Genomic DNA, 17,227 nt, shown 5'->3' with positions numbered 1-17,227 from the left:
GCCCCGGTCAGGTACGGGGGCGACACTGAGGGTTGCGATCCGTTGCCGGACATGGAAAAAGACCAAAAAAAAAAAAGAAGAGTACAAAGAAGAAATCATCCTACTAACAGTGTGTAATTACGTGGAATTTTATACCCTAGGTTCAGTATTTTTCAAAGCAAGTCCCCAAATCACCTCTTCAGATTATCTGCAGGGCCGGTTAAAAATGCATATTCCCAAACTCCACCCAAAATGTAATGAATCAGAACTTTAGAGATGGAGAGGCACAGCCTGTGTTTTTACACAATCATCTATGTCCGTGATACTCAAAACTGGGTCTGCAGACTAACAACCTCAACCTCACCTGGGAGTTTATAAAAATTTATAACTTCAAGATCCCTGCTGACTCACATACACATTTTTTGAAAGTTTGAAAACCACTACTCTAGGTGATTCTTATATATGATTAAGGTGATTCTTAAACATAATTAAGAATATCACTGCCCTAAACAATAATACCTTTAAAATTACAAAAAGCCTATGTGTTTCACTTATTATTTGGGTCTCAGATCCATATATGCCAAAACCCAGGGGATTATCACCCATATGTTTCACTGTGACCACTTTCCTTCATAAAATTCTGCTTTTATTAATCCCGAGGGCTGTACTTATTTCATGTGATATTCTCAAAAGAAAGTTAATTTTAAATAACTAACTAAAATGACATATAGTCCGTATGGTATATACCCCATATTTTGGGTTTGTTTTGGGGATTGAAGGCAGGTTGCAAAATTCAACAAAGTTAAGATGTTCATCCTCCAAAGAGTCTGGGGATTACTGAAGCAACAGTTTTGCCAAAATTGTCAGATATTCCAGAACTATGACTTTTAAAATCAAACCCTAATGTGCTTATTTGCATACCTGTTCATTTCCAAAGATGATATCTGCAAAGGTATATTTTTCTGACTGTGTGGCAGCTAAAAAACAGGGGAAAACAAACTAATCATATCACTGTTATAAAATATAAAATGACTATTTAAGAAAGTATGAAAGTAAAATTAATTTACCTTCTTTTTCCTTACATCTTATTGCCTTGAAGCAAAACTTTCCCTTCTCCCTACTGGCAAGTTTGGCATCTAGGAAGAAAAGGGGAAATTTCAAAGATGTTTCTCAGTTTATAACATGGTAAAACCTAATTCATTATTAAGACTTCCTTAGTCAAACTGGAAAATCGTTTATAATTAAAATAAAGTTTAATAAAAAACATCTCTGCCGGGCCGGCCCGGTGGCGCACTGGATAGTGCGCCGCTTGGGAAGCGCGGCGGCGCTCCCGCCCGAGGGTTCGGATCCCACATACAGACTGGTTCCCGCTCGCTGGAACGCGGGAGCAACACCGAGGCTTGCAATCCCGTTGCCGGTCCCCGGTCTGGTACGGGGGCAACACTGAGGGTTGCGATCCGTTGCCGGACACGGAAAAAAGACAAAAGACCAAAAAAAAAAAAAAAAAATCTCTGCCTTCATCTCAATAAAGTGAACCTTCATTAACCTCTTAAAAAGGATAAAATTCAATTTTCTCAAAATACATGTCCATATGTGCCTATGTATATACTCATATATATGACAGCCCAGATAAACAGAAAGTTTGAAAGATCAGAAATTGGGGGCCAGGGAGTCCATAATCCCACCACTTTATCATTTCTTCACTTCTTTTCAGTATTTTTTCATATGTATGACTTATGCAAATATTATATGCTTACTTGGCTGTGGTACATTTTCCCACTATCACAGGCACTTTTAAAGTGCTAATAAGTAAATTTTAATGATCACAAAATAGTCTCTGAGTTGTAGCATAATTTACATTAAAGCTACATTGAATTTTTCCCTATTTAAACATAATCTTGCAATAATCTTCTTTAAATATATGAAATTTCCCATACTTTAACTTAATTCCTTTGTATAAATTCCAAAACTAAGCATTAAAGTGAGGCTAAAGGTTTAAACATTGTTGTCTTTTAGTATATATTGTACAATTCTTTTTGAGCAAATGTCATTTTGCCAGTTCACCCCAATCTTATAATAGGTACTCATACCATATTACTGGCAGGATGATAAATTGATAGAAATACTCTGGAAAACAATTTGTCAACATGTACATCACAAGTATGCATATTCTTTTGTTTGAATGTTATATAAACATGAAAATTCACAGGAAAATCAGTTGATATACAGATATGGCTATACACAGTAAAACCACTTACCAGTGGTGAAGGAAACAAAGAGAAACTTCCATATTCTAGTCTATATATTTTAACATGAAAATTCACAGGAAAATCAGTTGATATACAGATATGGCTATACACAGTAAAACCACCTACCAGTGGTGAAGGAAACAAAGAGAAACTTCCATATTCTAGTCTATATATTTCTGTACTGTTTGAATTTTTGACAGAGATCATGTAGTCAGGCACTAACTTTCCAAATGAAAAAAAAAAAAAAACAACGAAGAAAATGCAAGTAAAAAAGATGTGAAAGGGAATAAAAAGATAGGAAAGACTGGATTAAGAAAGGTAATTTGATTTATAGCTACATAAACTAATGAAAGCACAATTTAACGCTTAAAAAAGTTCTAAGAAAAGTACCAATAATCTTATGATATTCTGGTACTAGTATTCTCAAAAATCAGGCAATGAAGATGTCAGAATTTATTATAAAAAGGGGGAAAGGCACACACCTTTGTTTTCAGAGAGATTTACAGATTTGTGTAACTTCCAGTGTTTGCTACTACTTGATACTTGTACTATATGGAATTCCTTAACACCTGCTTCACTCTGTCAAAAAGAGACATGAGAGTCATTTAGGATTTAGAAGCACTAAATTAGAATATTCCAATGAGAACAAAACTCAGACACTGTTACCAAAGTCAGTAGCAATTAACATAAGATGAAATTTTATTTTGAAATAAAGTAACAATATATATTTCAGAAAGTTTAAGTTATTTAAGTCTTTCTAAACATTCTTAAGATAGAGAAGTCAACAATTTACCCAAGAAGTATTTTTAACTATAACGCACACCCAGTGGTAAATTTTAAAATACTGAAAGGCATTTAGTTACTAGAGTCTATCATAATGAGGTAATGGTAGTATTTAGTATAGATCAAAGATGATTTATTGTCAATTTTTAATCAAAACTATGACATTTCCTTTTTATTTCCTCTGATATTTCTGAGGTATCTCATTCCCATTAAGGCAAAAAACAAGGAAAACACAATCCCAAAACACAGTCAATGCACATGAGGTTATTTAAATAGTACATAATTTTTTATTCTCCTGAATAAGAATTTAAAATATGAAATTACTAAAATTTTCTTACTCTTAATAAAGTAATAAAAATACTGACTTTTTTGGATATCACCAAAGTATCAGCACATTAACCCTAAATATCCTAAAAAGAAGTGACCTTACAAATGAACAAAACTAAAAGCAAAGGACATTATAGAATTAATAAGTAACATAGTATCTGTAAGTATCTGAACTGAATCAATCTGAGGCTAGGGTCCTATTTTATTCGTGAGATCACATTCCCTTCTTCAAGAATATTTATTTCAATATTTAGAGTGCATAAACAGCAATGGCAAAATTTTGGAAATGTCTTACATAAAGGAAATGGTAGTGTCAGTAATGTATAGGCTAGCTAGTTAGTTTACTACGTTATAGTGTGGTGCTGATAACACCAAGATAAAGGGTTCAAGTCCCCGTACTGGCCAGCCGCCAAAAAAAAAAGAAAAAAAATGTATTAAGTGAAGGAATACAGAGTTAACGCTGAATGTGAAATCCTAACAGAATCTTATAAATTTAATTACATCAATAGATTACTCTCAATGGTGAGACTAGAAAGCACTTTATGGGATCTTTTAGATTGAATTACTGACAGATGGGGCTATATATCATATGAATGTGTACCATATTAATATCAGCAGATCCTTTTATTTGAAGACAGACTGAGGAAATAAAATTATAAAGCTAATGGAGAATTAAAATGTTTTCACACTATTCTATATGAGTGTTCCTAAATTCCTAGTTTATGCTATCAATGAAGGGGAAAAAAACCCATTACTAAAAACAAAGGAAATACTCTAAATATAATTAAAAACAGAATTCAGTTTTAAACCAACTTACAGTATTGGTATTTTCCATATCCACAAAGACTAGCATATTGCCACCTCTGCCTTCTTCATCTTCAAGAGAATTACTTCGGCAAACAGTGGCTCGTACATTCAAAGATCGACTGGTACAAATAACTGCAGTGTGTCTTAATATTCTGTGACTGAAGAAGTAAAAAAATGCAAATTTAAGAGCCTCTCCCTATGTTATGCTTCTCTAATTTCAAAGAAGGATTTAAAAAGCTAATCATTCTCAGGATCACTTATACTCTTAAAAAACACAGAGAATACAATAAAGTAAAATGTATGTAGTTAGCCTAACTTCAGTTCAATTCTTTCTTCTCAATTTGGGAGGAAACTATTAGCATCCCTGAGTCTAGGCTTTTTCCCTGTTTATCAAATTCATCTGCACAACACATAAAAATAACCTTCATACAGTAACATCCTGATTATGCTTCTCTGATAGTGGTTCCAAAGTTCCTGAATGACTATAAAATAAAATCCACACTTCGACCTGGTTTTCAAAGCTCTCTGCCATACCCATATAGCTTTACATTTCAAAGGTTTATTCCTTTTTACTTCTTTTACAGAAGTTTTACACTGTGGCTGAGCTAACTACATTCAGTTTATATTCCCTAACTTGCAAATCTTTGTTCATATATGCAGCCACTCTCTGGAATACCCATTACTCTCTTGCCTAACCCTTTGATATCCAAAATCCTGAAACCTTTACTCTCCTTGGAAGCTCATTTCACCCTTACCACACTTCACAAAGCCTTCCTGATTGCCTTTGCCAGAGTACTCCGTCTCTTTATCATAAAAAAATTAATATTTGGGGCCGAGCCCGTGGCGCACTCAGGAGAGTGCTGCGCTGGGAGTGCAGTAACGCTCCCGCCGTGGGTTCGGATCCTATATATGGATGACCGATGCGCTCACTGGCTGAGCGCAGTGTGGCCGGTCTCAAAAAGGACAAAAAAAAAATTAATATTTGAGGCCCTAAAATGTATCCATACTTACAAATATTATCTTTTTGTCCTCACAGTAAGTTTTACAACATATTTTAAATATTCCATTAAATAAATGTAGCACAATTATTCCTAGTTAATTTTATAAAAATGATAACGCTATTGCAAACAAAATATTCTGCTATACAACGTACAGGCCATAGATCCTGGTGTGAGCCAGACAGGTTTGATTTCTTAAGTGATTGCCCATTATAACACCATCCTAATCATGGGAACTTCAAAGACATGTACTTTTTTCATATACTCTTGGGGTGAAGATGCCACAAAGGAAAAGGTAAAACAAAATAATTTTCCTTAAAAAGAATGGCTGTAGGCAGGTTGTCTTTGTATACAAATGACACCATTTTAATACACAGTACCTGTTAATTTCATTATGTGATAACTTTGGCCATAATACTTAGTCACATCAAAGAATCATAAAGTTTATAGATAGAAGGAACTAAAAAGATTAAAGTAGTTAGATTTTTTCCACTTTTGGCTACCTAGAATTTATAGTTATATTTGGGAAAACCTCAGGTATAAATATCATGCATAATCTGGAAGGGGGTAATTTCTTAATAAACAATGATATATGTTAACAAATATCAAAAGTTTTATAATACTCACCGTATTTTAGGCTGCTTTTTAATACTTTCATAGTAAAACAAAAAGTTAATTTCATGGACACCTTCTTCATCTGGCCCACGTAACCACATTGGTAACTGAACTGAAGCTCCAGGTAGAAGAACAGTGTCAGGAAGGGGAACAGGAATCACCTCTGGCTGACTTCCTATGCCAATACCAAAGTCTATAGAAGAAGCTGATGATATGAGTGCTGTACACACAGATGTAGAATCTGTCACAACAGTCTTGTAAGCACTACAGTTCTCAGAAGCTGAGGGACTTAGTGGTGTTAGAACAGCAGTATTACCACCAAAAGTAAAGAACTCTGGACGTTTAGAAACCACCTTCAATCCAGTAAGAGGACATTTGCTGACATTGACAAATTCTACATATGCTTTTCGGATTTCTCCACAGAGGAGCCCTGTAGGAAAATGTATAAAGAACACCTGCATTGGAGGGAAAAAATATTATTATATTGTCTGTCAAAAATTCTGAACTTCTAATGTGTAACACTTTAAGAGGCTATATTTCTTTATTAAAGGTTTAGAGGTATTCCATTAATTCTTTTTGATATCTCCTTGAGAACGTAGCAATTAACAACTCCATTTTAGAAGATACCACGAGACAAAGAGACAGTGTTACTCTACCACTCAGTACTAGATTTTGGAGTTATTTATTAAAGGTAAAATATCAATAACAAGAAGGCTAACATGTCAAAATTTTCACAACTTCATAGATTATGGACAAGAAAAGTTACAAGTAATTTAACAGGCTATTATGAACTAAAGAACTGTCAGTCTTATAACCCTTATTACTGTCAACTTAAAAAGTAGTTCAACTATTTATTTAGACATCATTAAGATGAGAAGATATTCACAGGTCTTAAAGGGGAAGAACACATCCACAATTCTATATCCATAACTTTAAAATCCAAAAAGCTCCAACAACCTTTTAGTAACTCACATGGGGGCAAAACTTGACCTGACTATTGGAGGCTTTTTACAGCCTTTCCCATTTACTGTGATATTCATATAGTTCATTCAAGAAATATTAATGTGTTTGATCACCAAGGGCTGCCACAAGCCAACAGGGGTTACATAACACTACGTACTCACAGACTTCCAAAAAAAATTTTTTTGACTTCAACACAAATCTGGCCTCAGGATTTCAGATAAGGGATTGTGGACCTGGTTCTAAAGAGGTGGAAATCTGGACTAACGAAATCATACAGTAAGTTATGTGCACTTAAAAGATCCATAAGTATAAATGCCACAACTTTACTGACATCTAAGAAAGGAGGAATATAAATGTAATGGTATGAGAGAAATGTTCTAATAAAGTCATAGCTGGCAGTCCCAAAAGATTTATTAAATTCCAGTGAAAATACCTGTTTTTGAATCTAAATTTGAGTGGGACTTCATTATAGCCATATTCTTATGGAATCAGATAACACTTGGGGACATCAGACATTTTAAAAATGAGTATGAGAAAACAAAGGATTAATATAGAATCTAAAACACAGATTTAAGAAGATAAAAAAAAATAAACTAGGCATAGCACTGTATTGAAGACACTGACTCTGCAGTGATTAGCCAGTGTCAAATAAGCCTAGTCAAATAAGCTAAAACTTGCGGGGGAATATTGATTTTGAGATGTTATATCCAAAACAGCTGGATGTAAAGACACACTAAAATACAAAGAGACACCTGGGTAACAAGAAGGCTACAGCACTGATGAGATGGAAGGGTGCTAGAATAAGCAAAAGACCAGTGACACACTACATGTAGGATCATATGTATCTTCAGAATATAGGTTTTACTAAACATACTATGTTGATTCTTTAAGAAGAACAAGTACAGGGCTGGCCAGTTATCTCAGTCAGTTAGAGCCCAGCCTCACAACACCGAGGTCAAGGGTTTGGATCCCTATACTGACCAGCCGCAAAAAAAAAAAGAACAAGTACATTTAGTCTTTACTTCAAATGCGCAGTTGCAAAACCTCCTCTTAAACAGGTAATATTTCAGATGGCTTAATATTTAAATAGAAAATTAGATCGAGAATCCGATAATCTCACTTCTAATTTATCCTAAAGATATATGTGTGAGTATAAAATGAGATGCATAAGATCATTCATTGTGGCTTTATTTGCAACAGAAAATGACTAGACACAACATATTTTAAATATTCCATTTACACTTCCATTCCACATACACTTCCATCTGTATGTGAAAGTAAAATGTCTATCACACAGGTCTGGTTCAATAAACTGTGGTACATATACACTACACAGACCCTATACAGTGGAAAACAGAAGGAATTTGTTCTTCTTTCTGCTTCTCCGCAGTTAAATTTTTTCCTAACAAAAGGTAAATGGATGAATGAATGAAGAAAAGTTTTAGATTAAGATCATTTTTTAATAGAATTTAAGAATATTTCTAATCCACAATTTCTAACAAGTATATATAGCTCATAGCTCACTGTTTGCTTTCAATATGGTATACCACAGAAGTATATACAACTCATTTTTATCTTCTCTCATTAGCTTCAGTAACTTTCACCCTCACCCTTATTTTGATAAATACTGTAAGATTATTTCATCAGACACAGTAGATTAATAACTTCTCTCCCTTAAACACCTCAAATTCCATAAAATATTTCTAACATAAGATATTAAATATAGGGGCTGGCCGGTGAGCTCAGTTGGTTAGGGTTCGGTTCCCCATACCCACCAGCCACTAAAAATAAAAAATAAAAATAAGAAATAGGAATATTTTATGAATTTTTTTCACCAGTATTAATGTCTACCACTGTATGCCCAAATACAATAATAGGCCTCTTAAATGAGTTCCATCATACTACCTTGTTGGATTAACCAACTTTAGAAAATCCTGAGTGATATTTATGGAACCAAACATTACAGGCTTTAGGCTTTCTACAATACCCACCTTATTCTCCTTATCAAGAGTCACTATTTGTTCCCAAACTTGTTTCTACAAATTAAGTATTATGTAAACTGCTTCCATCTGTATGTGAAAGTAAAAGATCTAGACATATATTGTACTTAGTCTACTCAACAATTGTCTTTAGACTCTCACTCTGAAAAAATCAAAACTAGAAACTTAAGGTCACAACTTATGGATGTAGTTTATGCAAGAAAGATGAAATTAAACTCATAATCAGAAACCCATACCAACACTTGTAGAAAAGGCCTCTGCCCTAAATCCATCCCCTGCAACCAACAGTGAATAAATGTATATTTATTTGTTTTAAATTAAGCTAAAACATTTAGGGTATGAATCTACTGATATTTTGTTCTTCACTTTACAAGCTTTTTTGTTTAATCATTCAAACGCCAGTTGTTATAATATAGAACAGGTCCTCTGCTCTAACATACCCTCTTTCAAGGAGAAGTGCATCTACAATAATAAATTTTTTTACAGTATAATATGCAAGAAGCAAAGTTAAATGCAGAACTAGCAATATCAAAAACAAGATGAATTTGTAAATTTTAAGACCGTTGAGTTCAACACAGTTAAAAAGCAAAGATATCATCTGGTTCAACTTTCCTCATTTTATAAGTGAAGAAACTTTCCAAAGCCAGATAATTAGGGATGAGGCTTAGACAACCTAATAGTCTCTATCCATAAACATATGTTATCTAAAAGCATTTTTTTTTTTTTTAAAGATGACCGGTAAGGGGATCTTAACCCTTGACTTGGTGTTGTCAGCACCACGCTCACCCAGTGAGCGAACCGGCCATCCCTATATGGGATCCGAACCCGTGGCCTTGGTGTTAATCAGCACCGCACTCTACCGAGTGAGCCACGGGCCGGCCCCTAAAAGCATTTTAAAACCATTCGTACATTAACAATCTTAATAACTGAAAAATATTTAAATCATATGGTTTAATGAAAATTATAAGCTAGGAGAATCATTAAAAGTTGCGTATTTTGGGGTCCTCTACTGATTTATTTTTGGCAACTTTAATCACAGGGATCAGAATCTTCCCTTTTGAAAGTAAGCTTAGCAAATTGTTACATACATAAGTCCAAACAAAATGTTTATTAATTAGGGACTTCTAAACTATAATGGTGAATAGTCCTAAAGTAACATTTGAATCTTAACTCATTCCAATTCATCTTTAGCCTTTTAAAGCCTAGCTATAGCAATGCAATCCGAATAAAAATTATTATTGTAGGAACTCGACAAACTTAGACAAAAATGGGCACAAGTAAAAGAAAAAGTTAAAGATTATGACAGGGACTTGGCTTGCCAGATTTAAAAAAAAAAAAAAAGAAAAACATGAAAAAGCAACAGTGTGGTATTGAGGACAGAAAGAAATGAGGAAATACCACTGAACAGAGTAAGCAGCATCCAAAAAAAGAAAAAAAAGAAAAACAAAACAGGTGTATGCGTACTTTCAGAGAGCATTAACATAACACAAAGACGGCATAATGTCCACATTCTATTAATAATATTGAGACTAGAATCAACATTTGACCTTTACCCCCTGACACTGAAGAGTATATTCTTGAATTTAAAAAACACAGACATGAAAAAATAAAACTGTACAAGTTTTGATAAGGGAAGTATCTGTAAATAAATATAAAACTTAGAAGCAACAAAGTAAAAGACTATCAGATATGACTTCATATAAGTTAAAAACTTCAACACGGTGAAAGATGCCAAATCAAAATTAAAATATGTACAAAATATTTATCAATCAGAAGCTGGCACTCAGGTCAGTCCATAAGTCTTTTATTTGCCCTACAGAACTCTTTAAATGCAACATAATTAAGCAAGTGTCAAATGTGGGCAGAATGCAAGCAGTTCAGCAATACCCTCCCTTCAACACACACACTACCCATCACCACTTTCATGAGTATGTTACCTACCTGCCATTACAGGTATAGAATACCTATAAAAATCATTCAGTGAGAAACAGGGAAATAACACCCAATTAAAAGGATATATAAACAGGCAATCAAATGGACATATAAAGGGAAAAATTCATATGGACAAAAATAAGAAATACAAAGATTGATCAACGTGTAAATAAAAACAAGGTCATTTTTCACCAATCTGATTTGCAAAAGTTAAAATAAAATTCCATATGGCACAAATGTGAGGCAATGGACACTCTCATTCTGAAGAAAAGGCAAATTACTACAGCTTTGCTAGTATATTTTTGTGATATACTGCAAAATTCTAAACTTACACTAGTAATTCCATTTCTAAAGTCTAATCCAATCTAGAACATGGACAAAATTTATACATAATGATGTTTACTGCAAAATTGTCTATGATGATGAAAAACCAGAACCATTTCACACCATTCATAAAGTATAAAAATATATTACAGCATATCTAAATAAAGGAATACGCAACTATTAAACAAGAATTTTTACTGAATGAAAACAAAGACCAAGTTACATTGCTAAAGACAAAAAGCAAGTCACAGGATAAAATATGTGTAGTGTGATTCCACTTATAATTATTAAAACTATATATAAGCACACAGTGAAAGGACTGAAAAGATAAAACACCAATTACGTATTGCTGGCACCTTCTGAGCTTCCCTACTAGAAAAACTTGAGGATACGATTCCACTTATAATTATTAAAACTATATATAAGCACACAGTGAAAGGACTGAAAAGATAAACACCAATTACGTATTGCTGGCACCTTCTGAGCTTCCCTACTAGAAAAACTTGAGGATACAGGAAGAAGGGCTTCCTTTTAGTGTTTACCCTTATACAGACATGACCCTGCCTTTGATCTGCCTCTCAGGTAGACATCTGATCCAAACTGGGTCACATTTCTCTTCCTGAAACTTGAAATTTGAAGTGGTACAAAGACTGGAAGTTGTTAGACTAGGGTCGGATCAAAAGCAATGCTCTCTAGGGTTTAGAAATATTCGCACCCACAATTCCCTAGAGCTGATGAGTCCTTCTTTGAGATTTATTCTATATACTTTAATTTCCATGAGATATTCCAATGTCCTTCAACTAAATAATACATTTTTTCTTTCTCTGGTTATGCCACCTAGCATCAATTTCTATTATTTGCAACTAAAAGACCTTTAACTCCTATGGTATAAAAGTGGGATAGGGTGAGATAAGAAGAGGGCAAAGGGAATACTGTTTTTTATTTATATACTTTTATATTGCTTAAATTTGTTTACAAGCATTCATTTGCATATTATATTTATAAATTACAAAAAAGCAATTGATTTTAAATAATTACCAAATGTTCTTTTATAAGAGTTTTCCCAATATCCATCAATATTTTGAGGGTTATATTTTATAACCTAGCTGTACTTAATGCTAATTTGCATGATTACCTTACCTTTGTGAATTACATCTATTTAATGCTAGTTTAATAATAAAAGTACAGTTCAATGTAATATCAACAACCTCAAAATCTAAAATTAATTTACTCAAAATATTATCTGCCCATGTCAACAAAGTATTAAGTCCATGATATTTTAAAAAGTGAAATACCTCCAAGAGTGGCATTTCTTCAGTGATTATGGGATCTAAACGTCGATCAGGACCATACTTAATTGATGTTTTCTCTTCTTTTGTGTTGTTAAGTCGAGGACCTTGAATTTCTAAATCCTGTCTCCCTCGGACTGACATACTCAAGGAATATTTTCCTAAAATAAGAAAAAATCAATGCCTTAAAATAATTTGGTATGCTAACTGACATCACTTTAACTTGAACATATGAATATTATTAAGTTTCAGATTATTTTTCTAGAAAAATTCTTGACAGTTTTTGATTAACATGGTTAATCAAAGAATTAAGTATATTTTAGTTACATGTTTAACAAAACCTATGGTATGCTGCTTAATTTCTCATCTTGTTTTGGACTAACTTTGAGAAAAGACTATGCATCACTGAACAGGAAATCCTTTGAAACCAAAATTTGACTATAATGTCTATTAACCAAAAAGATCTGAGAGAACAGCTATTTTGGGCCCAATAATTTGATTCAGGCCATGAGAAGAGATATCTATTTTCAAAGGGAAAAAATTTCAAAATAATGAATAGGTCATTACTCACATTCAAATGTATACACTAACTTGAATTATTTCTGGATTCTAAATAACTGCATCTTCTCAAGAGACTGCATCAAGAAAATTAAATCCAGTACAGGTAAGTTTCTCAAAATTAAACATATTTAATATACATATGAGATTTTCCCCTAAGATTTCCATGCAGTGCATCTATGTGTGAAAAAAGCTAGGGTATACAACCATCTCTCCTGCAGGACTACTCAGAGCCTTTAATGTGCTAAAGGCCAGTGTGACAGTCCCAAACTAGATATATAATGTAGCATTTCCCACACTTCGGTGGACTCTGATCCCTATTAGCATTTTACATAATAATGAACTACACTAAAACATCGTGAAAACTCTGCTTACAAGATGGGATTTATTTTTATTTATTTATTTATTTTTTTGAGACCGGCCGCACCGTGCTCAGCCAGTGAGTGCACCGGAAGCCATCCCTATATAGGATCTGAACCCGCAGCACGCGCCGCACTCTCCCGAGTGCACCACGGGCTTGGCCCAAGATGGGATTTATTTTAATAGTTCAGGGTCTCCTCCCATTAATATCATACAATAACAAATTATGATACTAATGCATATATTTGCTAACTTAAATGAAACAACTAGCTATATTTTATTGACAACCATAACTTTGTAGTACTAAACTAAGTCCTTGTTATGTACAAGTGGGAAAAGAAAGGAGCCTCAAAAAACTCTTAACACCCAGTTTCTTGCTTTAAAAATGCAATAAGTTAGCAGAATTATTTATAAATAACACTTGACTGGTACTTGTCAATCAGGAAATATAAATACAGTATGAAAATGCAGAATAACCATACTCGATCTTAGTACATTTTTAAACAATTAATTCTTATGGATTCACTCCACTTTCATTTTTTTTAATTTTGTATTGAATTATCTTAGTTATGCAGGCAAGTAGAAATATACAACTGACAGTTAAAAGGACCAACAAATCTCCCAAGTGTTCCCAGAAGATTTCCCAATATTAATAATCAGCTTTTGTACATGCTAAATTCACATTTGTCAAAGACTATTCGGCATAATTTGTTACAAAATAAAACATATCTACTAAAATAAAGGGCTAGAACTAAGGGGGGGTCTCATAGTAAACTCTCTCCCTACATCTTGTCAACTTAAATTCAAATAATCACACATAGTATTTACAAGATAATGTTAGAACTTAAATGGCTCCCTGAATTAAAAAAAAAAAAAAGTAAACTATGTTAAATACATATATCTTATAGACTTACTCTTCAAAAATTTGGAAAACATACCGTATAGGGTACCAAGAATATCAGCTTCATACTAAAACCTTACTTTTGACAGTACAGATGACAGAATTTAAAGTGTTTAATATTCGATGATGTGAAAACATTGGTCTTTAATTTGTTTTATAAAAAGGAAATATTCAAAAAATAGAATATGCTAAGATAGTTTTGGTATTGGCAGCAGACATCTCAATCAATGGTTAGAATTTATTTGGTTAGAATTAACTAAATTTAGATCAATAACAGAAAAGAAAAATACATAGGGTACAACCTAAGAATTGTCACAAGAAAATAAATCAGAAGGGAATAAAGTTGTTTATTTTGAAGATATGGCAGAGGTTAAAATAATCTAAATTATTACATTCTTAAATCTGACTTAATGTTTTTATCTAAAAGTACCTTAAACCTATTTAGAAAATACCTCATTCTCATTCCTTTTATTCTAATGAATGATTTAAAAATTAGTTTTCTTATTGTTTAGCAAGGCTATAGCTTTACCTGTGTGACATCCGGGAAGAGCACCAATGCCATCTACTGTCATGGAGCCCTGAATAGTGCCAAGATTATAAACAACTCCCAGAATATGCAGCTCCCCTATGTGATGGGGAAAGAGCTTTAGTCTTGCCTGTGGAGATATTTAAGTCACTCTTATTATGTTTTCATAATATCTTAAATAGTGCAATACCTAAATTCTGTACTGTTGCAGAAATATAAATTCATGATCAAAACATTTTAATATCAATTGATTTTTTTAATTGAAAAGCACCTTCTTCAAAAGAAAATCTCTAAGTTCAACAATTAAAGGCCTGGACCCTCAACAATACTTTTAATAAAAATCGAAATATTCTGGTCAACTAAATATCATGTGAAATTACCACACTGACACCAAGAAGAAAAACTTTTCACAAGCCTTCTTAGGAAATTGACAAAGACCACCACAAACCTACTTCTCCCACCAGCTTCCTCCTAAGCAATTCCAGTTTCCTAGTCTTCCAAATTTTAGTTAAGAACACTAGAACATAAAACTGAACAAATTAAGCTGGTTTTTACATTTGTTTTCAACTTACTTTTAGAAAGGCATGAGACAAAAAAAAAATAAAACAATTACCACTTTAGATTCTTCACTATTAATTAAGAATTCTGAAATAACTTCAGTTCCAATCATTTCAGGTTCACCTGTAATCTGAAAAACAAATTATTTTATAAAATATACATTCTAATGAATAAAATGCCAGATCATTAACATTTCTACGTACCAATGCTTAGGAACAATAATACTAATTAAAGTTAGCATTTACTAGTTTCTTACTATGTGCTAAAGCTCTATGCATAGTGTTTTATTTTCACATCTGGAGTAGACCCATGCTGTGATAGGCACTTGATATATGTTTTTTCATTTTGTTCAGCCCAACCCAACTGAGGAGGATAAGTGATCTATTCAAAGATGCAGGCACCAAGAGGATAAAACCCCAAGAGAAAAAGATCAGCTGCTCATAATCAACAATGGCCAAAATGGGGGGCCAGCCCGGTGGCACACTGCTACAGTGCGCCGCTTGGGAAGCGCGGCGGCGCTCCCGCCGAGGGTTCGGATCCCACATACAGACCGGTTCCCACTCACTGGCTGAGCGAGGTGCGGGAGCAACGCCGAGGGTTGCGATCCCGTTGCCGGTCCCGGTATGGTACGGGCGCAACACTGAGGGTTGCGATCCGTTGCCGGTCACGAAAAAAGCCAAAAAAAAAATAATAATAATGGCCAAAATGGCCATTTAATTTAATTTTGCAGTAAGAGCAAATTTCTCCATTTTTCGTTCAAGCCAACCTCTTTTTCCAAATTGGCCAATTACACATAGAAAAGGTAATGGCAGCCTAAGTATGGTACAAAAAAAGACAGGAGCAAAATAAGAGCAGTAGGGGAAAGAAAAAAGTTCTGTTTCCTCCAAGTAATATTAAAAGACTACAGTCTCTGGCCATGTAGCAAAGTAGTGATAACTGGCTCATACTGGAGATAAACCTGATCCTCATAAACTCTTATTTTATTTTTACCATGAAATTAGTTATTTGACACAAGAAATAAAAATTACATCTCCCTAAATTCCAGGTTAGCATCTTAGTCCATCACCAGTAGAAGTTCATGAAGAAATCCGAAGAGTTTGAAATTTATAGGAAAAAGTGCAACTACTTATTTAAAAAATACTTCATTATATACAATGAAAATCTTCACTTAACTTTATTAAGCCTTCTTTAAAAAGTCTATTATATTGAACAGACTAATATACTTAAAAAGCTAATAGATCTTTTTTAAAAACTTCCAAGTTCAATGGTTCATACTCTTCTAACCCATATTCCAGGTATCCAAAAAGCATTAGAAAAATTACAGAGATTGCCAAAATTCAAGTCAGAGTAGAACCTGGGAAATCTCAATTATTCCAACTATTGACAATCAATGTAAATAATCATAAAATGTCTTCAATGAATTTAACCAGCAAGACTTTAAATAAAGCAATCTTTAAAAAAATCAAAACACTTCAAGAGGAAGAAAAATAGTTTAAAGTTTAAAGTTAGTACAACAGACATCTTCCAAGTTCTTGCTTCACAGATCAGCACCAAAATGTACTTCTCAGTTCCAAAATAAATTTTTACCACATTATTAAAGCATTATAGCAAGGAAGCATAAAAAAGTAAAAGTTGTATAATAGATTCTGATGAATAAACTAATAAATTAGTAAGTAAAAAATGTATGTGTCAAAGTTATTTCTGTTTCAACAAGCTGGGAAACAAAAACTATCTGTTCAGGTCATTCCTGCTTCAAAAATAACTATCATGAGTATATAACTGGCTTACTACAGATATGGATACAAAAAGAAAAAGATAAATATATATGAAGACTGTGAATAGGCAATTCACAAAAGAGGAAATACAAGAACTTCAACTTCACTAGCAATCAATGAAGTGGAAAATAAAATAGCAATATGGTATTTTTTTACCTATCAAATCAACAAAAGATTTTTTTAATAAATACTAATGCTTAACAACACAAAGATGAAATACCCAACCCCACATGCTACTGGTGAAAAGCCAGTTGGTACGACTTTTTGTAAAATCGATAAGGTA

The 17,227-nt window shown here is 33.4% G+C and overlaps 1 protein-coding gene across 1 annotated transcript in view; it reads right to left on the bottom strand.

Moving 5' to 3' along the window:
• The window catches only part of TRAPPC8 (trafficking protein particle complex 8), a 79,732-nt gene that overhangs the window by 15,183 nt on the left and 47,322 nt on the right, over nt 1-17,227 (bottom strand). Inside the window, exons 16-23 of the mRNA XM_008569612.1 lie at nt 15,225-15,299; nt 14,615-14,741; nt 12,273-12,427; nt 5,771-6,213; nt 4,156-4,303; nt 2,711-2,807; nt 1,047-1,115; nt 901-956 (exon numbers count right to left, since the gene is read on the bottom strand). Of these exons, the coding sequence (XP_008567834.1) occupies nt 901-956; nt 1,047-1,115; nt 2,711-2,807; nt 4,156-4,303; nt 5,771-6,213; nt 12,273-12,427; nt 14,615-14,741; nt 15,225-15,299 (1,170 nt within the window). The remainder of the gene's footprint in view (nt 1-900; nt 957-1,046; nt 1,116-2,710; nt 2,808-4,155; nt 4,304-5,770; nt 6,214-12,272; nt 12,428-14,614; nt 14,742-15,224; nt 15,300-17,227) is intronic.

The sequence above is a fragment of the Galeopterus variegatus genome, unplaced genomic scaffold (assembly GCF_000696425.1).
Source record: "Galeopterus variegatus unplaced genomic scaffold, G_variegatus-3.0.2 Scaffold520, whole genome shotgun sequence".
NCBI classification, from domain to species: domain Eukaryota; kingdom Metazoa; phylum Chordata; class Mammalia; order Dermoptera; family Cynocephalidae; genus Galeopterus; species Galeopterus variegatus.
This window is presented reverse-complemented; position numbering and strand designations above follow the sequence as displayed.